A 22530-nucleotide genomic window follows, 5' to 3' on the forward strand; every position below is an offset into this window, starting at 1 on the left:
GGAACGGCACCTCCGTACCTTCAGGCTCTGATCAGGCCCTACACCCAAACAAGGGCACTGCGTTCATCCACCTCTGGCCTGCTCGCCTCCCTACCTCTGAGGAAGTACAGTTCCCGCTCAGCCCAGTCAAAACTGTTCGCTGCTCTGGCACCCCAATGGTGGAACAAACTCCCTTACGACGCCAGGTCAGCGGAGTCAATCACCACCTTCCGGAGACACCTGAAACCCCACCTCTTTAAGGAATACCTAGGATAGGATAAGTAATCCTTCTAACCCCCCCCCCCCCCCCCTTAAAAGAGTTAGATTTTTGTAAAGTGGTTGTTCCACTGGATATCATAAGGTGAATGCACCAATTTGTAAGTCGCTCTGGATAAGAGCGTCTGCTAAATGACTTAAATGCAAAAATGTTAAATGACTTAAATCTCAACAAGTATGGACGTTTCAATAGCTAAATGAGGGATTCAAGATACAATGTAACAGGGGGGTAATGATTAACTTGTAACAAGATACCAATTTAATTGTATCAAGAGCTGATCAATAAGAAACACAAACAACCAATGATTTGATAATTATCTCCCTTCAAGTGATTTAAAGTATTTGTATAGTCATTATGGCGTAGTAGATTTTGTTAGAAAAAAATATGTGGAACATTCTATTTTCGACTTTGACCTGTGGAATTTAGAATGCAAAATACACGTGCAGCATCTTCTTTAAATCGCCATGGCAACGGGCGCATTCTATATGCGTCAGGCTTGATTCGAAAGTATAACAAGATGGCGACAACGTTTGTTTTGACGTGAGACTTGTGTCGTTATCCAACAAAATAACCTTTATAATCTGATATTTTAAGAAGTACAATAGTAAGTGCAACGGTCATTGGTTAATTTAACGTCGTATCAGTCTAACACTGACCATATACTTTGCATCATCATCATGAAATCTGACGTGGAGGAACTGATGCCCAGGCTTCTGCCTGTGGAAACATGCGGCATTGAAACTGGGGAAGACTTCAATCTTAACGAGCCTCCAAGAAATCCCCAGGAATATCTGAGGCAGGTTCAGTAAGTCCCTCAGCTTTATCTTTTGATATTTTTTTCACGCATATGATCAGGAAACACGCATTCACTTAAGTAAAAACAACACTGCCTTTCTCATTTTCAGATTAGAGGCGTCTCTCTGTCCAGATGTTGTGGTGGCGAAGATTGACCCAAAGAAATTGAGAAAGAAACAGACAGTGAATGTGTCGGTAAGTTTCACCACACTGACACAAATTAAATGTAGCCTACTGTCTTGATTTTCCCCAGCCAACGCAGATATTTTTTTGGGCTCCCGAGGGGCGCTGTGGTCTAAGGCACTGCATCTCAGTGCCGTCACTACAGACACCCTGGTTCGAATCCAGGCTGTATCACAACCGGCCGTGATTGGGAGTCCCATAGGGAGGTGCACAATTGGCCCAGCATCGTTCAGGTTTGGCCAGTGTAGGCCGTCATTGTAAATAAGAATTTGTTCTTAACTGACTTGCCTAGTTAAATAAATAAAAGAAATTAAAAAAAAATGTATAAAGGGGAGAGAGAGCGAGAGAGTCTGTCTGTATAATTTCCTGTCAAATCTTCTATTTGGTAGCTCACGGGTTGCCAAGCTGCTCCACAAGGATTTTCACCGAGTTTAAAATGGCAGCGACAGCAAGTCAGCAACTTCTCAGAAATAAGACGGGTAACTATAGATTTCACTACCCTTTCGAGTTGTTTGTCGCTTTGTTTTGAAGTGACTTATTCTGATAATGTTTTACTACTTGCAGAGTATCAGTAAGCACAGACTACACTGGAGTGGTCAAGCTTTAGATGACAATGTGTTCATGGTAAGTATGAGGATGATTTTTGTTGTTGGTGGTAAAAGTGAATTGTAAAATACAGCAAACCTAAAGTATGTGTTCTGTCTGTATCTAGCCAAAACAGGATGCAGAGGAACAATGGAAAAAGTTCTGCCTGGGTGAAAATGTTTATCTGAACTCTCCTCCAACTGACCCTGTTACTGAAGATCCAGGCCTTGATTATGTGAAGGTAACTAACTGTATATAGACCACAGAGGAAATATTTAAGTGATGCATCTTGCAAGATTTCTGTGTAAAAATTGACATTAATCATGTTTGATATTTACCCACCTGTTTCACCAGGTTGGTTTTCCACCTTTCCTTAGCATAGTGAGCAGGTTAAATCAGGTGAGTGTTTTCACAGCATTGGCATGATACTTACTACACTAATTGTTCATCAATTGATGCTTTCCTTCATTACCTAAATGACAATACTTGTGTTTGACACTCTCTAAATGATTATTCCCTTCTAGGCCACAGTCTCTGCAGTTTTGGAGTACTTGATAAACTGGTTTGAAGAGAGAGAGTTTGTCCCACAGTTAGTAAGTTCAGTTTCTTTAATTAATTATTTTATTTATGTATTTATTTATTTCACCTTTATTTAACCAGGTAGGCAAGTTGAGAACACGTTCTCATTTACAATTGCGACCTGGCCAAGATAAAGCAAAGCAGTTCGACACATACAACAACACAGAGTTACACATGGAGTAAAACAAACATACAGTCAATAATACAGTAGAAAAATAAGTCTATATACAATGTGAGCAAGTGAGGTGAGATAAGGGAGGTAAAGGCAAAAAAAGGCCATGGTGGCAAAGTAAATACAATATAGCAAGTAAAACACTGGAATGGTTGATTTGCAGTGGAAGAATGTGCAAGTAGAGAGAAATAATGGGGTGCAAAGGAGCTAAATAAATAAATACAGTAGGGAAAGAGGTAGTTGTTTGGGCTAAATTATAGATGGGCTATGTACAGAGTTTGTGCCTTTTTTTAATGCTAATATGTGCTCAACTTCTCTAGGGAAGATGGCAGTATGCACTGCTGGCTTGCCTTGAGAAACCTCTCCTCCCTGAAGCACATTCTCTAATAAGACAGCTGGCCAGACGGAGTTCTGAAGTGCGGGCCAAACTGGTAGGGTGATATAGTGGCTTGTATTAATGTTGAGATGAAAGGTCGCAAACCAACTTCCTTATGGAGAACTAAAATGTAACTACATTAATGTTAGATGCTCAAATGTTTGCATGATAATATTTGATAATGATGAACAGAGTATATTATAGTCATTATTTTGTTTTTCTTTCTTTCCCATTACAGGAACACCAAGAAGATGAAAGGTTGTCTCCTCTCAACTTGATGATCTGCCTTGTTGCTAGGTAAGTTTATTTGACTTCTCAAACTTATAGCCAGGAAACCGTGTCATTTGATTGCTCATGTTTTTGTTTTTGTTTTACATAGGTACTTTGATCAAAACGACTTGGCCGATAAGGAGGACTAAACGGGTTGATGAAATCCACGATGAGGTTGAAACTCATCACCCCATGAGCTGTAGCTCTATGAACCCATCACCATGCTCAGATTTAGGATCCACAGGGAGTTGTACTGTGGCAATTTGAAGCCTTTAAATAAAGCAACTATTTAGTCTTATGGAGAACATTTGACCCAATACATTTGGCATTTAGCAAACACTTTTATCCAGAGTGACTTACAGAAGCAATTAGGGTTAAGTACCTTGCTTAAGGGCACATCAGCATATTTTTTTACTTAGCTCAGGATTCAAACCAGCGACTTTTGGTTAATGGTCCAATGCTCTTAACTGCTAGGCTACCTGGTGCAATTAGACAGTTTATTTTTTTCTATTACAGTTTTGTTCACTTTCTGCTATTGCTGGAGTTACATGTTTGCTTTCACAATTGTTGTGGCTTCCATCTCTACAAGCCCACCACTGCTATGTACCATCAAGAAAAACTGTATGCCATAAAGACATTGGACATCCTTTTATTCTCAATGAGTGTTTTAGTGACTGTTACCAGATATTTTAGGCTCCACTGTTCTGTGGTGTAACTCTATGACCAAAACAACCAAATGACTAATTATTTGTCATTATCAAAATCATTCATTGATCAACAAACTAATGGACGTGTCGACTGGAGAAAGCTTACAATTTATGGCCGTGTGTTAAGATAACGAAGTTGCCGATTGGGCTTTTGAGTTGTCAATCAAGATAGTGAAGCGCGCTTTTCACCCAGTGATGCTTTGCGACCAACACTTAGCTGGCGTGCCCGTGAGGAAAGGTAGTTACTGTAGCTAAGATGGCGGTGGCAGTGGGATCTTTGCAAGCCCAGCTTGAGAAAGCGAAAGAGAGTTTGAAAAATGTAGACGATAATATTCGTAAATTAACTGGTCGGGATCCTAATGAATTGAGGTATGACAAAAAGGCATTTTAAAATGTAAATTGCATTAACATTTTCAGCATTCGTTCGTCCTCTAGCTAACTATGCAGAATAGCTAGCAACAAATGCCAATCCCACGACAAAAATGGCATCTCCCATTCTCGTGCATAACCAGCTAGCCGCTTGGTTGTGTGCCTGTGCTGTCGAATGGAATCGGCCGCGTGTTAGTTGGCTAGCTAGCTGCAAGTACAAATACTTATGCAATTACTATAGTTAGGTAACTAACGTTACTGTTTTTACTTAGCTAACGTTATATCCATATATTATTGTTCAACTGGTAAAGTTAGCAAGTTGGCTAGATACTCGGTTGTTGCTCGCTAGTGTCCTTTGGCTGGCTAGTTTCGATTCAGTTTCATTTCCAGACTATTCAGAGTAACTAACGTTACTTGAGGTAACAGTTAGCTATGCCACATTGATTTATTTTTGCTTTTTATATATATTTTTTTCTATACCCCCGCCACACTCCCCCCATGTAACGTTGGCCTCGTTTTTCTAAAAACAATGTTAGTTACAGCTAGCTCTGGTCGATCTATGTTAACATTACATCTAAATGTAACGTTTCCTTACAGACCTGGCCAAGTTAGACGGCCAACCATCCCAGGTATTGGAGGAGGTAGGGGTCGAGGAATCAACTTGTTGAGGTAAAACACATTTAATATTTAGGCTTTATCACCAACATTATGTGTGGTGATTGTATTTCATTGAGCTTTATGTCGTATTTGTCTGCAGACGTGGACTCTCCGACATCAGCGGTGGACCAGGAGGACCCCCAGTGAAACAGAGGGATATTGAAGGGGCACTCCTGAGGTAAGAGTAATCTGTAGATCTAGCCCACTTCCAGATGTAGTGGAGATGAGTCCATAGCCTTGGGAAGTAGGGGTGTTACAACCCCCCCCCCCCCCCCCAAAGAAATTGCAATAAAAATGTTTATAAAAACAATTCTCAATGGGCCTTCCTGTATTAGGAATCCGGGCTGTAGGGAGTCCCAAAGGGCGGCGCACAATTGACCCAGCATTGTCCGTGTTTAGCCGCTATAGGCCGTCATTCTTAATAAGAATTTGTCCTATTTAAATAAAGGTTACTTTTAAAAAGTAGTAGTTATTATTAATAATAACTGACTGATATAGCAGTCTGCAGCACAGGGATTTTTTTTCTCACAAAAGTAATGTTAGTGCCTGGGCCTTTACTGCTACTGTATTAGTGGATCGATACAGCCATCTGCATGGCGGGGAGAATTTAAATATTTTTTTATTATAAAATAGTGGACAAATTTTAAAACACTGTTGTCAGAACATATAATTATTAAAAGTAAATATCCTCTATAAATCACACTGGGTATGCAGGGAGGTTGGTTCAAGTTCTCTTTCAATTGCATAATCTTCTTACTCTGCCTGTCTACTGTCTTGAGCTTGCTCTCTCTGTTGCAACAATTGATCAACTGGTACTGGCTCGCAGTGTGTTAGGATGTTTTAGGGATTAATCCAGCAAAATAAAATGTACAGATCTCATACATGTCCTCTAAAGAGATTAAGAATTTGGAAGATTAAGTCATTTTTGCTTCCCTCATCTTCTAATGCCCGGTTGAGTAGTTAACAAAATAAATATAAAACCAGTGCAAATCCACTAGTTACCGTACACAGGATGGATGCACAGACAAGTGAAACTAATAGACACCGAGGATATTGACAAGGCAGATAGCCAGAGGGAAAGGTATCTTGTGCAAGAACCCAACTTTCACTTAGTAGGCTGTCATTCTTTGTTGCATGATTATTGCAGTCACTTCTATATGGCGTCAATTAATCGTCAGTGGGCACTCCTAAAAAGGTATTGCCCTACACCTGGTGGCATTCAAATGGGTTTCTATTTGATGTGGCCTGTAAATCACACATTTGTGTTGCTCATGTCTTTGTTGTATAGGCTGGCCGGTGACCAGAGAGGGAGGAGAGATTCACGCCATGACAGCGACGCTGAAGATGATGACGATGTCAAAAAGGTAGACCATCATTATACACTCACTGTCTGAATATTTTACCTTGATGTTTTAAAAGTCCAACTTGCCTTTGTCCAAACACAGCCAGTGTTGCAGTCATCAGTAGTAGCTACCTCCAAGGAGCGTACACGTCGAGACCTGATCCAGGATCAGACCATGGATGAGAGGGGAAAACAAAGGTAACATGTCATTTTACATGCTTAGGGAAATAATGGTCTTTAGTTTGTGTATCTCCAAGAAATCATGTAAATGTTATTCTTTGTTTTGTCCTTTTTCCCTATAGGAATCGACGTATGTTTGGCCTGTTGATGGGAACATTACAGAAATTCAAGCAGGAATCTAATGTGGCAACGGATAGGGTAGGAATATTGTTTACTCTTAACACTGGTGAACTAGTACTCTAATACAGTAAATGCATGAAAAGTCCCCTTACAGAATTAGCCTTCAAGCTAGCTTGGTGAAAATTATTCCAGTCGTTAGGCTATAGTTTGGAATGTTTGCTAATGGGGAAATTGTATGTATGTGTGTGAATTTATATATACTTTTTTAATCTATATCTTCTCAGCAAAAGAAACGCATTGAGATTGAACAAAAATTGGAAGTTCAAGCTGAACAAGAGCGCAAAAAAGTAGAGGGCGAAAGACGAGAGCTCTTTGAGGAGAGGCGTGCCAAGCAGACAGAGCTGAGACTGTTGGAACAAAAAGTGGAGCTTGCTCAGTTGGTAAAGACTTTTCTTGAAACTTGAAAGCAATATTCAACCTCATTGGTTGTGCTGGTGCCAAAAAAATGTTATGTTTTAATCTGTAATAACATTGCACTAAGGTGAAATGAAACCTGTGTGTGTGTCAGTTTTCCCCATAAGTAGATGGGACGATTGAATGCTCATGAACTTTTTTGTATTCTAGCAAGAGGAGTGGAATGTGCACAACACAAAAATTGTCAAGTACATCCGCACAAAGACCAAGCCACCCATCTTCTTTCTGCCTGGGAGGATGTGCTCAGCCACTCAGAAGCTCTTAGATGAGTCTCAGAAAAAAATGAATGGTAAGCAATTGTGCAATTAGCCAAATTATTCTGCCCTCCAACAAGTAGCCATAATACACTTCCTATCCTTGGTGTGCATTGTGGTGTCACTGAATCGTAAACATTTTTTTTTATCCCTGCTTTCAGTTATGTTTGAGGAGAGATGCGAGGCATTTGCTGAGCATCTGAATAAGATGGAGGCTCGGCCTCGGCGCCAGTCTCAGAGGGACACCGCTCTGGGTAAGGACCTGAAGAAAGAAGATCGAGAGGAGGGTAAGCCCACGGGTCAGGTAGTCAAAGTGACAGGTAACCGGTTTGATGTGGAGATGGAGGAGGAAGATGAGGCAACAATAGAGGAGGAAAAGAAGGAAGAGGGGGGTGAGGGTGTAAAGCGTAAGGAGGACAGAAAGAAAAAGCCAGTAGAGAAAGTTGGGGAGCAGGAGTCTAAGAAGGGGGGGACTAAAGCAGATGAGATGGAGGAGGCTGAGGAAGACAGTCAAGACACTAGAATAGTGGAGTTCAGAGATGTGGGGGAGCAGATGGAGGGTACTGCAGTAGTAAGAGAGGCTGAAGGGCAGGCCAGGGATGGGGATCAGAAGATGGAGGATAGTCCAGTGGAGGTAGGTAATGAGAAAGGAGTAGAAGAGCAGCAACTGGTTAAGGCAGAAAAGGAGCCCCTTCACGGTCAGGACCTCACAGCTGTGTCAGACGACCAGGAGAAGAGCATTGAAATGCAACCAACCGAAGATGACGAGCCATGTACAGAAGTGGCCACACCCCTGCTCTCAGAGTGCAACCCTAGTGTGGAAGTCTCTGATGTAACATCTATGGCTCCTGAGGTTCAGATCCCCCTACTGGAGCCTGGAATGGATCCAGAGCCGCTCACAACCGAGCAGCGCCAAGAGGCTGATCAAGGTGCCATAAAGCAGACCACTAATGCCCAGCCTGCCCAGGCCCAGGATGATGCTGTGGCTCCCAAGGAGCTGGTGCCCCCGAGCAAGGAAGCCAGCAGGGGACGTAAGAAGTCAAAGGACAAGAAGGGAGGTGGTGGTGGCAGAAGCAGCAGTAGCTCATCTAGCAGCTCCTCCGGCTCCTCGTCCAGTGGGAGCTCCGGCTCCTCCTCTAGTGGCTCCTCCAGCAGGAGCAGCTCCTCCAGTGGCAGCTCCTCCAGCTCTTCTAGCAGGAGCCGCAGCCGAGGGAGGAAGGACAAGAAACGTAGGAGGCGGCCATCCGAGAGGGACAGGGAGCGGAAGAAGGCAGTAGTTGAGAGGAGCCACAAGTCGTCCAAGGGCAGTGGTCGCGAATCCAAAGGTTCCAAAGATAAGAGCTCCAAGTCTGACAGGAAGAGGACCACCTCTGAAGGCAGCCGGTCAGGGAAGAGGTCCTCTCGCGGTGACAGGGATCGCAAGTCAGATAGGAAGGAAAAGAGGCGTTAAAGTTGAGTGAGTTCTGCTGTCATGTCATGTTTTGTTTCTACTTTTGATAAATACATTTTCGTAACTGAAAGGTTGTGGATTTCCTTAAATGCAATTCACCAGAAGAGGGCAGCTAAACTGCCTCAGTGTATTTTCTTCGAATAATGTGGGGTTTTAATCATCAAAGCTTTTTCTCTAGTCACCAGTCAGTTTTGACTTGGTCTTGCCGCTCTGGTTTCTGGACTTCTTTTACCTCGATTTTTATTTTATTAGACTTTTATATTGTCTGCTTTTACTGTAATTGATGCATCAAGTTTACATTTTCTCTCCCATAAATGTCTGCTGCTATGCTTTAGAACAAGTAATGAGAAGAAGTTGCATACTGGTGTATTCTCTGAATCCAGTGTTGTAAAGCTGGTAATTGTGCATTTTCAGTTGTATAATGTTAAACACTTGTAACCTACAACTTTTTGATCCATATAAAGCCAGTCTGACCATGCACAATGTCTAGCTATGCGTTGTGGAAGACACTTGTTTTGGAAAGTAATGTTAAATCTTTTTTTTTTGTCCAAATGAAACCTTAACATCTTCAATTAAAAAAAAACGATTACTTGTTGACTGACTTGTCTGAAATGCCTCCATGTCAATGCTCTAAGATATTTTTGTATTTTCAGTGCTAACAGCCTCATAGTCATTAAATGCCACATGCAAATTAGGATGCTAGACTCCATGTATTTTGGAATGTCGCTTTAGAATGTTTTTAGATTAATAACGGATGAAACATGTTTCATAGAATTCATGGATAGACCTTCTGACAGACTAGGACTTTATTTTAACATTGATATATGGAGGATGGTGTTCTAGACAGACGTTCAATCTGTAATATGACATTCATTGCCTTAGTTCCCAGCCTTCATACCGCTGCCTGCCAAGTGACTTGATGGAAGGTAGTCCTATTTGAACATGGTGCTTCTCAAATGCTATTGCTAGTTATATTATTTAGATCAAGTGACTTGAATGAGTCCAGTACTAAATGTACAGATGGACAATTTTAAGTTTGTAGATGGGACTGACCACCCTCTTCATAACTGGCATATAAATGGAAATATTAACACAGGGTTATTTGGTAGTGTGACTGGATACAAATCATACTGGATGCAAAGGCATTAACATTGTCTCTGAGACTTTTAGATTTTATAGATGTTTTGTGTGGTCAGTCCTTCATTCTAGTTATACCAGAGGCGCAGTACTTGTAAAGTCCACTTGGTGTCAGTAGTGCCTCAGTGAGTTTCTGTTGCTGACTCACTGGCTGCGTTTACACAGGTAGCCCTATTCAGATTTCTTTCCACTAATTGATCTTGGAACAATTGGATCGGCTCACGCCAATAATTGGGCAAAAGATCAGAATTGTGCTCCCTGTGTAAATGCAGCCATTGAGTACTTGTGGACAAACAATATGAATGCTAAAATCTAGGTTGTACATTTTTTTTTTAAACCTTTAACTAGGCATGTCTGTTCAGAACAAATTCTTATTTACAATGACGGCCTACCCCGGCCAATTGTGCGCCGCCCTATGGGACTCCCATTCATGGCCAGATGTGATACAGCCTGGAATCAAACCAGGAACTGTAGTGACGCTTCTTGTAGTGCCTTGGACCGCTGTGCCACTCAGGCGACCACATAATCAATTGCTATGTTGTTCATTATAATATTTTAAGTGTGTAGCATATTTACTTTTGATTTGGGGTCAGTGCAAGGATAAAGGTTGTTTACTAGGCCTGCTAGTGAATAGTGAGGCCCAGCTGTGTTCCCAAGATCTCCCTCTGAATCGCTGTAGCCAGGCAGATGTTTCCCCTAACAATTTGCTCTGAGTTGTTCTTGTTGAAACCATATACTGTGTTGCCATGTCTATAATACAATATATCTAAACAAGACTCCTTTAATTATGACTTACTTTGATTCTCCTCTATTGCCCACTCATCCCCTTCACGCTGGCTTGTGCATTGGGCAGCAACAAAGGCATTCCATTTTTGTCTGTTTCTGGCACTCTTCTCCACCATGCCCCAGCTCTGCTGATGTTGTTGGACCTCGGTCTTGATTGTTCTCCACCAGATTGTCTTGGGCCTCCACCTCTTAGTGCCTTCAAAAAGTATTTGCACCCATTTACTTTATCTACATGTTGTTGTGTTACAGCCTGAATTTAACATTGATTAAATTACAATACCCCATAATGTCAAAGTTGATCATGTTTTTAGACTGTTTTAAAATTAAAAATTAAAAGCTGAAATGTCTTGAGTCAAAAAGTATTCAACCCCATTGTTATGGAAAGCCGAAATAAGTTCAGGAGTAAAAATGGGATTTAGTCACGTAGGTCCAATAATAGTGTTTAACACCTAATCTCTGTACCACACACATACAAGGATCTGTAAGGTCACTCATTCGAGCAGTGAATTTCAACCACAAAGACCAGGGAGGTTTTCCAACGCCGCGCAAAGAAGGGTGACTATTGGTAGATGGGTAAAAAAAACAAAAAACACATTGAATATCCCTTTTAGGATGGTGAAGTTATTAATTACACTTTCGATGGTGTATCAATACAAACATACATGCGTCCTTCCTAACTAATTTGCCAGCGAGGAAGGAAACCGCTCAGGGATTTCAACATGAGGCAAATGGTGACTTTAAAACAGTTGAGTTTAGTGGCTTTTTTTTTTCTTTTTTTTTTTCGTTCAAATATTTTTATTGAACACACACAGGAATGGTGTATAGGTATGAAAGGCAGGTATACAATTTTTAACTAAACATAAAAGAGCAGACAGAAATAAAAAGATCCAGAGTTCTGGGTACAAAACAATTATTACAAAACAAGACATACAAAACAAGGACAGGTAGAAAGAAAGAGGGTGGGTGTCACCCCCCCCTTATTCCCCCCCTTTATCCCTCCCCCCCTTTATCCCTTCCCCTTATACCCCTCCCCGCTGCTCGGGTGGCGGTGCCAGCACGTGCTGCCCAGAGGTGGATTAAAATATTACAATGGAGAGTGCGTTAAAAAGTACAAATTCACAGCGCCGAATGGTCCAAGTAAGAGAGGAAAGGCTGCCAGATCTGATCAAATGTTAATAATTTATTGTTCAGAATATATCTAATCCTTTCTAAGTGTACAGTGTTTGCCAATTCGCTGAGCCATAATTTGGTAGTGGGCGCTTCCCTCTTTTTCCAGAACAACAAGATTAGTTTTTTTGCCGAAATGAGACTGTAAGAGATGAGTTGTTTTTGGGGGTTGGTTAGTCCGATTAGGGAATCAGACACTCCCAGGATTATCAGAAGCGGTTCTGGGTCAATTGAAGTCTCCAGAACTTCAGAGAGGATCCTAAAAATTCCACACCAGTAACCATGCAAGCTAGAGCATAGGGCAAAGCAGTGGAGAAGTGTACCCTGTGCAGCCTGACATTTATCACACAAAGGGGATGTATCAGGAAATATCCTATGCAGTTTGGTTTTGGAATAGTGTAATCTGTGTAATACCTTGAATTGTATGAGCCGATGTCTGGAGTTAATGGAGCAGGTGTGGATATACTCCAAGCTATCTTCCCAGTCTGCCATCGAAATGTCAGTCCCTAGTTCTTCCTCCCATTTTGCCTTAATGGCCTCTGTAGAGGGTGTGCTAACCGATTGAAAAGAGTCATATAAACGAGATATCAGTTTGTCTGAGGTGGGGGATGTTTTTATGCATCCGTCAAACATGGAAGGCTTAGCGTTCCCAAATGTTGGGAGGTGTTTCCTAACATAGTCTCTGATTTGTAGCTATCTGAAAAAGTTATTTCTGGGAAGATTATAAGTTTCCCTCAGCAACTCAAAGGAAGCAAAGGTCCCTTCTATATATAAATCCCCTATGGTACTTATCCCCAACTCTCCCCATTGCTCAAAGGTGTTATCAAGGTTGGAGGGGGCAAAGGAGGGGTTCCTGGCAACAGGGAGCATGAATGACATTGGTCTAAGCTCAAAGTGGGTTTTAATTTGCTTCCAGATTCGGACTGTGCTATGTATAATAGGATTGTTACGATAAAGTGACCTCTCCAGATTGACAGGCGACAAAATCACAGCACCAATAGAGAAGGGGTGACACTCCTCACGCTCCATACTAAGCCAGGTGGGTGACGGACGTGCGTCATCCAGCAAAAACGTAACCGCACGGAGGTTAGCGGCCCAATAATAAAATATAAAATTTGGGAGAGACAATCCTCCTTCCATCTTGGATTTGCAGAGGTGTTTTTTACCTATCCTGTGTGTTTTATAATCCCAGATGAAAGGATTGATAATTGAGTCCAGTTGTTTATGAAAGGATTTAGGTATGAATACTGGGATGTTCTGGTATAGGTAGAGCAGTTGTGGGAGGAAGACCATTTTAATGGCATTAATTCTTCCGAGCAGAGAAATTGGGAGAGTTCTCCAAAATTGTATGTTTGTTTTTAGTTTTTGCATCAGCGAGGGGAAATTCTCTTTAAATAGTAAGGAATATTGTTTGGTAACTACAATTCCTAGATAGGTAAATTTTTCTGAAGATAACTTAAGTGGAAGATGTTCTAGCCAGGAGGTGTTTTGTAACCGTATGGGCATTAATTCACTCTTGTTCCAATTTATTCTGTATCCCGAGAAGGTACCAAACAAATTAATCACATCAAGAATAGCTGGAATACTAGCTTGGGGTTCTGTTACATAGAGGAGAATGTCATCTGCATATAGGGAAATCTTATTTAGAGTATCTTTAGTATTATAGCCGTGTATTGCTGCATCAGATCTAATCGTCTGAGCGAGAGGTTCAATGATTAGGGCGAAGAGCATCGGCGACAGCGCACAACCCTGCCTTGTCCCTCTGTAGAGGTTAAATCGGGGCGACAATGATTGGTTAGTGAGTATTCTCGCACAGGGGTTCCTATATAAAAGCTGGATCCAATTTATGAACCCATCTCCAATATTAAATTTATGTAGGACTTTGAATAGATAGGACCACTCAACTTGGTCAAAAGCCTTCTCGGCGTCAAGAGATATAACGGCAAGGTCCATGTTTGGTAACCTCTGAGAATACATAATGTTGAAGAGGCGCCTGAGATTGAAGAATGAGTTTCTGTTCGGGATAAAGCCGGTCTGGTCCGAATGGACCAGTTTGCCAATTAAAGTGCTAAGCCTGTTAGCCAGGGTTTTTGCTAAAATCTTTTGGTCTGTATTGAGGAGGGATATTGGTCTGTACGACCCTACCTCTTCCGGATCTTTACCCTTCTTATGTATAACTGTAATGAATGCTTCATCCAAAGTAGATGGGAGAGCTCCATCCTCTCTGGACTGAACCAACATTTTGTGCAGGTAGGGAGAGAGCATGTTGCTGAATGTTTTATAGAATTCACCCGGGTATCCATCTGGGCCCGGGGTCTTGCCACTCTTTAGAGTTTTGATTGTTTCTCGAATTTCTTCAAGAGATATTTCCTTATTCAGGAAGTTAGAATCTTCCTGGTTCAGGGCAGGAAGATTACAGTCATCCAAAAAGTTTTGCATAATTAAGGGGTTAGAATCGGCTTTAGATGTATATAGAGTCTCATAAAACTGACGGAATCTGTCATTGATGTCTTTGGGGGAAGAGAGTAATTCCCCAGATGCAGACTTAACTTTGTGAATCATTCGGTCACTCACAATTTTTCGAAGTTGTCTGGCGAGTAATTTGTGTGGTTTGTCACCAAACTCAAAATATTTTTGCTTGGCGTAGATAAAAGATTTAGCAATTTTAGCTGAGAGAGTCTGATTATATTCAAATTTTAAAGAGGTAATTTTTTTATGTTTCTCCATAGATGGATGTCTAGCATTCTCCCTATCCAGTAAGTGAATTTGTCCCTCCAGTTCTACCAATTTTCCCTTGTTTTGCCTACTCCTGGCAGTCTGATAGGAGATGATACAGCCTCTCAAATAAGCCTTAAGTGTTTCCCACAGTAATGCTGGGGAAGTCTCTGTGTTGTCGTTGGTATCAAAGAAAAATGTTATTTGGTCTTTAAGATGTTCACAGAATGTTGGTTCTGTGAGGAGCTGAGGATTTAACCTCCAGACCCTCTCGTTTGTTACCATGTCACCCAATCTCAGGGAGAAGGTGAGTGGACTGTGGTCCGAGATTATAATATCATGATACTTCACATTACAGGTATAGGGGAGTAGTTTAGCATCAACCAAAAAGTAGTCAATTCGAGTATAAACATTGTGAACATGAGAGTGAAAGGAGTATTCCCTGCCCGTAGGGTTAGTGATCCTCCATATATCAAATAAGTTAGAATTCTTTATGTAGGTATTTAAGAATTCACTTGAATAGGAGGTGGGGGTTCGCCGGGTAGAGGATCTGTCCAAATATTGGTCTAGCACGCAGTTAAGGTCCCCTCCAATGATCAGGTTAGTATGGGAGATATCTGGAATCAGGGCAAGGACTCTTGAAAAAAGAGGGGTTATCAATGCTTGGCCCATAGATATTTAGTAGAGTTACAGAAGTAGAGTGGATCTCTCCTATTACGATCACATAACGACCCTCTTTATCCACAATAGTGGTTTTATGTAGAAAGGGAATTCCTTTCCGTACCAGAATCGCTGTGCCTCTCGTTTTGGCAGAGAAGTTAGAGTGATACACTTGCCCCACCCACCTACATTTAAGTCTGCTGTGAGCATTATTTTTCAGATGGGTTTCTTGCAAAAATATAATATCAGACGAGAGTGCTTTCAAGTGGGCTAGGACCTTGCCTCTCTTAATTGGTTCGTTTAAGCCCCTGACATTCCAGGAAGTGAATGTGAGCCCCGCCCCCCTCTCATTTGTAGTTCCTATGGTGGCCTGCATAACTTGTAACTCACTAAAAAGGTAAGAAAGCGCACCAAACCATCACGATCAGCATATGTAGCAGCTACACCCGAGCAGTATCCAACCAGCCCCTCCCCCCCTGCAAGCCCCTTTACTTCCCACCCTGTTCCCCTACTTTCCCCACTATTTACCCCCCCGCCCAACCCACCTTTAACAGGCATACACAAATAGGAGAGAAAATAAAATAAAAATAAAAATAATAAACACATTGTCTGGCCGATGCCAAAAAAGCACGGCGCGACCTCGAACAAGAGGTGAAACAGAAATAAAATCCCAACTGTACGTTCACCTCTCACTATCCTAGAACTTCTACTAACATATGAACTGAGGAGGCTCCCGCGAATAAAGTGTCCAATTAGCATCTAATAAACCTAAAGAGAATAAGTTTCAACCTAAACATATTGCGCACTTAAGCGTCATCTTGGGTCTATCTATCCCTGAGATAAGCAAGATATAGCATCACAAGATTATTTTGCTAAGCACTGCCGGTCTAAACATGAACCATCAGCAACCAACTTAGACAGCCGTACATTTACATATTGTGGGTTAGATCGGAAACAAGAATTTTTCTAAATTAAACGTATCCCCCAGTCAGAAAATAAATAAATAAAAAGGTTATATACATGTATACATACACACACATACACATACTTACCCATATACATATATATATATATACATATACATACATACATACATACATACATATACACACATATATATACATATATACATACAAACACATACACACACACACACATCCCCAAAAAATACATATAAAGGTATATATTTAAAAATATACATAAACACACACACACCCATACATATCTACATATGCGCATATACACATACATACCCATACATACAGAAACATTCATGCCCCAGAGTAATAATCTACACTAATTTAAAATATACACATACATAATAGTAACATGCTAAGAGAAAATAATTATGAAGTACAAATAATAATTATATGTACGCACACCTACCTAGACACTACAGAGGGCTGGTAGGGATCTAATCGGGAGAGCGGCCCTCGGCTATATCAAAGGCAGAACGGCACAAAACATCCACCTGCTATCCAGGTGTCTGTGTCTGCCCCTTCCCCACCATCACCCCCAGTCCCCTGCAAGCTCCAAATAAATGGTATTGTAATAACAATAAATGTAAGAATTAAAAAATAAATAACGAAACAAAAAAAAATGGGGGGAATACTGTATACGTATATTCATCCTAAAGTGTCAATGATCAAACCTGGAAGGCATCCTAAATAGGCATCGCTCTGAATACAGCCAGAATGAAAGTGACTTTAATTGAGAGCCAAGACCGCCCTCCACAGCAACTTACATGTTCGGTAGCCCTTGTTGAGACCGTTCAATACGGTTTCACCCGTTATGGTTTAGTGTGGATTCGATTCCATGAGCAGACCCTAACACACAATGACAAGGCACTCTAACCTGTACGGGGGATTGGCGTATGTTCCCGGATAAACTTCTCTGCGTCCAAAACCGAGGAGAGCCACATCTTCTCACCAGAGGGCGGGGTAATTCTTAGTCTTGCAGGGAAGAGCAAGGCTGGGCGAAGATGGAGTTTGTAGAGTTTGGCCATGACATCTCTGTAGCCGCCACGGTCCTTTGCCACATCGGGCGCATAATCATCATAGACACGGAAGGGGTGCCCTTTATGTAACAGGTTGCCCCTCATTCGGGCCTCGCGCAGGATAAGATCCTTGGTCTTGAAACTGTGACAACAGATGATTACTGGGCGAGGGCGTTGACCCGGTCCAGGCACTGGGACAGGGGCGCGATGTGCACGGTCCAGCTGGGGGTCCGAAGCCAAAACGTCCGATCCCATTGCATCCTTCAATAGCTTGGCGAAGAAGTCGGTGGGGCGAGAGCCCGCCTCTACCCCCTCTGCCAGACCAACAACGCGAAGGTTATTACGTCTGGAACGGCCCTCCAGGTCGACCACTTTCACAGAAAGCCTCTGCACAGTACCCTGTAGTGACGAGCACAGCTTCTCTAACTCGTCGATCCTACCAGCGCTGAATTCAGAAGCCCTCTCAAGGTCCACAATACTCTGGCCCTGCGAAGCGACCGCTCGAATGGTGCCCTCGATTTTGGTGTCCAGTTCAGCAATAGTAGCCTTAAGATCCTCAGCTAAAGCAACACGTAGTTCTCCCAAAGCCTGGGTAAGTTCTTTAAGTGTCACGTTGTTGCCTGTGCCTTCCGCCATGTCTGTCTCGTTGTTTGGTGTGGAGTAGGCCTCCGATGTGGATTTATTGTCCTTTGGTCGCTTATTACTCGGCATTTTTACACAGAAAGTTACGATGTTGTATTAGAAAGAAACGTTTGTTGTAAAAAGTATCATAAAGTAGGTTAAGTTAGATTATTTCGCAAAAAAGTTGCAGGAGCCTCTCACACGCAGCCGTTCACTCCAACATGCTAGCTCCGCCCCCGAGTTTAATGGCTTTGATAGGAGAAAACTGAGGATGGATCAACAACATTATAGTTACTCCACAACACGAACCTAATTGAAAGAGTAAAGGAGGAAGCCTGCACAGAATAAAAATATTTCAAAACATGCATCCTGTTTGCAATAAGGCACTAAATTAAAACTGCAAAAAATGTGGGCCAAGAAATTAACTTTGTACTGAATACAAAGTGTTATGTTTGGTGCAAATCCAATGCATCACTGTACGACTCTTCATATTTTTAAGCATGGTGGTGGCTGCATCATGTTATGGGTATGCTTGTCATCGACAAGGACTAGGGAGTTTTTTAGGAAACAAATAAACGGAATAGAGCCCTGCACAGGCAAATCCTAGAGGAAAACCTGGTTCAGTCTGCTTTCCAACAGACACTGGGAGACAAATTCACCTTCAGCAGGACAATAACCTAAAACACAAGGCCAAATGTACACGAGTTGCTTACCAAGACGACATTGAATGTCCCTGATTGGCCTAGAGACAGTTTCGACTTAAATTGTCTTGAGAATCTATAGCAAGACTTGAAAATGGCTGTCCAGTAATAATCAACAACCGACTTGAAAGAGCTTGAATAATGTAAAAAAAGAATCATGTGCAAATATTGTATAATCCAGGTGTGTAAAGCTCTTAGATATTTACCCAGAAAGACTCACAGCTATAATTGCTGCCAAAGGTGATTCTAGCATGTATTGGTGTCTCAGGGGTGTGAATACTTATGTAAATGATATATTTCTATATTTCATTTTCAAGCAATTTGCAAAACTTTCTAAAAACTTGTTTTCACTTGGTCATTATGGGGTATTGTGTTTAGATGGTTGAGAAAAAACAAACATGTAATCCATTTTGAATTTAACAAAATGTGGAATAAATCAAGGGTATGAATACTTTCTGAAGGCACTGTACGTCTGCCTTCTGGAGTCCAATGGACAGCTATTCTTGGGATGGAGTCTGCACTCTTTCTCAGGGCCTGTCCAATCCAGCAGGGTCTCTTGAGTATGGCATCCATGGCTTCCTGCTTTGTTTGTCTAAGGAGGTTGGTGTTTGATATTGTGTTGGGCCAGAAGATGTGCATGATTCTCTGAAGAAGACCGGGGGGGGGTGTACAGGACAAAAGTGAGTAGTCAGCTGTTCTTTTTCCCGGCTCATTAGCGTCCTGTGTCTCTGATGAGGCCGGATAATGCAGCCCTTCTATTGATCCTCATCCTCCCTCCCTCAGCCAACTGACTGACCCACCGAAAGAAAACTGCTGGATAAACAGTACCAGACCTGGGTTCAAATACTATTTGAGCTTGCCTTGCACAATGGAACCAATAGAATAGTGTTAAAACTGAACCCTGGCACTCCAGGCTGGCGTGAGAAAACGGTCAAAGTATTTGAAAGATTTTCAGGTCTCAATATTACAGAAGTGAAGTAAGGGAGTGCTGGGGAGGGACAGTGAGTGACCAGCCTGATAAACAGATGTGGAGTAATAGGCTAGTGACAAGGCAAAAAATAGTACTGTAGTTCCAGTAGGTAACTACATAGCAAAATAGTAATGAAGTACAGAAAACAATACCTAGATTTGAATCAAGTTCAACTACAATGAAGCTACTGCAAAATGTAGTTCAATTACTAGTTGAACTACATGCAGTTCACTTCTCCCCAACACTGGTAAACACAGAGATACATAGTTTTGATGTCTTCACTATTATTCTACAATGTAGAAGATAGTAAAAATAAAAACCCTTGAATGAGTCGGTGTGTCTAAACTTTTGACTGGTAATGTGAATTGCCCTGGTTAATTTTGTATTGTGTTATTCTGTCTTTAAAATGGTTTCATACGGCTCTTGTTATAACTAGGACTATGAGCACTGCCGTGCCTCTGTTATGTTTGATTAGCTGAAGCCAACTACCTTTTCAATGCTGAAGCCAACTACCTTTTCAATGTGTTTCATGAAACAAGGATATAGACTGTGTTTAGACAGGCAGCCCAATTCTGTTAATTTTTTCACTAATTGGTATTTTGACCAATCAGATTAGCTCTGAAAAAAATCTGATGTGATTGGTCAAAAGACCAATTTGTGGAAAAGATATCAGAATTGGTCTGCCTGTGTAATGGTAACCATAGTAGCATAACCAAGTTGCAGGAAATTAACCTTTAATACAACAGTCAGCCACTATAGCAGGTCTAACTTTTCTCCTCTTTCCCCCACTAAAGGTTGATTCAAAGTCTTTGAGGTGACCCAGACATGAGTGTGTCCTAACAGGGTGAGGAGACAAAGTAGCCAGTTGTGGTTGTAGTTCTGGGGCCTTACCTAGTTGAACAGCTAACTGGTCATTCTGGGCAAGATGCAGCGACAAGGGCAGTATCCTTCCTGTATGACTGGAAGGGTATTTTTTGTCTGACCAATCTCCATAGACAAACATTGGCAGTAGAATGGCCTTACTGAAGAGCTCAATGACTTTTAACCTGGCACCGTCATAGGATACCACCTTTACAACAAGTCAGTTCGTCAAATTTCTGCCCTGCTAAAGCTGCCCCAGGCAACTGTAAGTGCTGTTATTGTGAAGTGGACATGTCTAGGAGCAACAACGGCTCAGCCGCGAAGTGGTAGGCCACACACAGAACGGGACTGCCAGGTGCTGAAGCACGAAGTGCGTAAAAATCGTCTGTCCTCAGTTCCAACACACACTACCGAGTTCCAAACTGCCTCTGGAAGCAACGTCAGCACAAGAACTGTTCGTCGGGAGCTGAAATAGGTTTCCATGGCCGAGCAGCCGCACAAGCCTAAGATCACCATGTGCAATGACAAGCATCGGCTGGAGTGGTGTAAAGCTCGCCGCCATTTGACTAGTAGTAGAAACATATTCTCTGCAGTGATGAATCACGCTTCACCATCTGGCAATCCGACGGATGAATCTTGGTTTGGCGGATGCCAGGAGAATTCTACCTGCCCGAATGCATAGTGCCAACTGTAAAATTTGGTGGAGGAGGAATAATGGTCTGGGGCCAAATTTCATGGTTCGGGCTAGGCCCCTTAGTTCAAGTAAAGGGATATTTTAACACGAAAGCATACAATGACATTCTAGAAGATTCTGTGCTTACAACTGTGTGGCAACAGTTTAGGAAAGGCCCTTTCCTGTTTCAGCATAAAAATGCCCACCATACAGAAATGGTTTGTCGAGATCGGGTTGGAAGAACTTGACTGGCCTGCACAGAATCCTGACCTCAACCCCATCAAACACCTTTGGGATGAATTGGAACGTGACTGCGAGCCAGGCCTAATCGCCCAACATCAGCGCCCGACCTCACTAATGTTCTTGTGGCTGAATGGAAGCAGGTCCTCGCAGCAATGTTCCAACATCTAGTAGAAAGCCTTCCCAGAAGAGTGGAGGCTGTTATAGCAGCAAATGGGGGACCAACTCACTATTAATACCCATGATTTTGGAATGAGATCTTCGACGAGCAGGTCTCCACATACTTTTGGTCATGTAGTATGAGGGCAGTGCACGGCAGCCCTTTCCAGATGGCATTTTGGCTGTTGAATGGCCTCCTGATATGTGGCAGTTCCATGAAGTCTCTGTCTTTTATTAACTGAATGTTTTTCCTGGTTTTCTCCTGTTGGATATGGAAAGTGTTACAAACAAAACACAAGTGTTCAAAAATACTGCATTTTGTAAATACATGACAATGTTTTTGTTACTGTATTGCATTTGTGTGTGTTTATTTATGTATATTTGAGTAGGTATACATTACTGTAACAATCTTTTACAACCGGCTACAGTGTAACACTGAAAATGCAAAAGGCATAAACCTACTTATGGGATATTCATAGTAGTGTTTTGTGTTGAGCACATCAGTGTGTTGTTGGTTGGTAGACAGATGTATTCATATGATGCGTGTGTGTGTCATTTTGATGCAAAAAAAAAAAACATTTTGGAAAGAGAAAACAGTTTTGAATGCAGTGTTTGCTTTTGCTAGAGATTTGTAGAGTTTTTTGCATTTTGTGTTTAGAGTTTTGGGAAAATGAGCCAAAGATTCAGCAAACGTGTGTAAACAATTGTGGAAAACTGTAAACCACCATATAATGGTATTGTGGCAGCCATAATGTATTTGTAGTCAAATGTGTGCGGGGCCACCTTATGTAATTGCAAGAGGCTAAACATATAAAATCCACAGAGGAACCTTTTACTGAAAAGAAATGACAGTTTTCACTGTTTCAGCCCACTTGTTTCCCTTAGAACAGATTAGATTACAATACCCACAAAATCAAAAAACGTGTAACTGTGTGTATTTTTGTCATACAGGACCATGCAGCACTGAATGAGAGCAAGTTGTCTATTAATCAGCTACCAAAAAGTAAAGCTTACGTTCATAAATATTCATAGTTTATATTTCCACCTATTGTATCTCTGTGTTTACAGGTCTATA

The 22530-nt window shown here is 41.7% G+C and overlaps 2 protein-coding genes across 5 annotated transcripts; both read left to right on the top strand.

Moving 5' to 3' along the window:
* Window positions 1–737: 737 nt before the first annotated feature.
* On the top strand, window positions 738–3863 carry LOC129811876 (gem-associated protein 2-like). Of its 3 annotated transcripts, none has more exons than XM_055863578.1 (10): window positions 738–1052; window positions 1162–1246; window positions 1624–1713; window positions 1799–1858; window positions 1947–2060; window positions 2174–2218; window positions 2344–2412; window positions 2891–3001; window positions 3185–3243; window positions 3326–3863. In XM_055863578.1, exons 1-10 carry the CDS (start codon window positions 934–936, stop codon window positions 3363–3365), a joined length of 792 nt encoding a protein of 263 aa, XP_055719553.1. In that variant the 5' UTR covers window positions 738–933; the 3' UTR covers window positions 3366–3863. The 3 variants fall into 3 exon arrangements, with proteins under 3 accessions (XP_055719553.1, XP_055719552.1, XP_055719554.1); XM_055863577.1 differs by having other exon boundaries at window positions 739–1061; XM_055863579.1 differs by lacking the exons at window positions 2174–2218; window positions 2344–2412 and having other exon boundaries at window positions 739–1061.
* A 90-nt stretch (window positions 3864–3953) lies between these two features.
* On the top strand, window positions 3954–9366 carry LOC129811875 (pinin-like). 2 transcript variants are annotated; one of them, XM_055863575.1, is made up of 9 exons: window positions 3954–4292; window positions 4890–4961; window positions 5050–5127; window positions 6238–6313; window positions 6395–6489; window positions 6594–6669; window positions 6876–7031; window positions 7216–7354; window positions 7481–9366. In XM_055863575.1, the coding sequence occupies exons 1-9, from the start codon at window positions 4180–4182 to the stop codon at window positions 8767–8769; spliced, it is 2094 nt and encodes a 697-aa protein (XP_055719550.1). In that variant the 5' UTR covers window positions 3954–4179; the 3' UTR covers window positions 8770–9366. The 2 variants fall into 2 exon arrangements, with proteins under 2 accessions (XP_055719550.1, XP_055719551.1); XM_055863576.1 differs by lacking the exons at window positions 3954–4292; window positions 4890–4961; window positions 5050–5127 and having other exon boundaries at window positions 6249–6313; window positions 6369–6489.
* The last annotated feature ends 13164 nt before the right edge of the window (window positions 9367–22530 follow it).

The sequence above is a fragment of the Salvelinus fontinalis genome, chromosome 15 (genome assembly GCF_029448725.1).
Source record: "Salvelinus fontinalis isolate EN_2023a chromosome 15, ASM2944872v1, whole genome shotgun sequence".
Taxonomy (NCBI): domain Eukaryota; kingdom Metazoa; phylum Chordata; class Actinopteri; order Salmoniformes; family Salmonidae; genus Salvelinus; species Salvelinus fontinalis.

Excerpts from the sequence above, each read along its gene's own strand:
- LOC129811875 (XM_055863575.1), top strand. The coding sequence starts at position 4,180 with ATGGCGGTGGCAGTGGGATCTTTGCAAGCCCAGCTTGAGAAAGCGAAA. Across the intron at positions 4,293-4,889 it reads CGGGATCCTAATGAATTGAG|ACCTGGCCAAGTTAGACGGC; the intron begins GTATGACAAAAA and ends GTTTCCTTACAG. Across the intron at positions 5,128-6,237 it reads ATTGAAGGGGCACTCCTGAG|GCTGGCCGGTGACCAGAGAG; the intron begins GTAAGAGTAATC and ends TTTGTTGTATAG.
- LOC129811876 (XM_055863577.1), top strand. The coding sequence starts at position 934 with ATGAAATCTGACGTGGAGGAACTGATGCCCAGGCTTCTGCCTGTGGAA. Across the intron at positions 1,714-1,798 it reads ACTTCTCAGAAATAAGACGG|AGTATCAGTAAGCACAGACT; the intron begins GTAACTATAGAT and ends TACTACTTGCAG. Across the intron at positions 2,413-2,890 it reads GAGAGTTTGTCCCACAGTTA|GGAAGATGGCAGTATGCACT; the intron begins GTAAGTTCAGTT and ends CAACTTCTCTAG.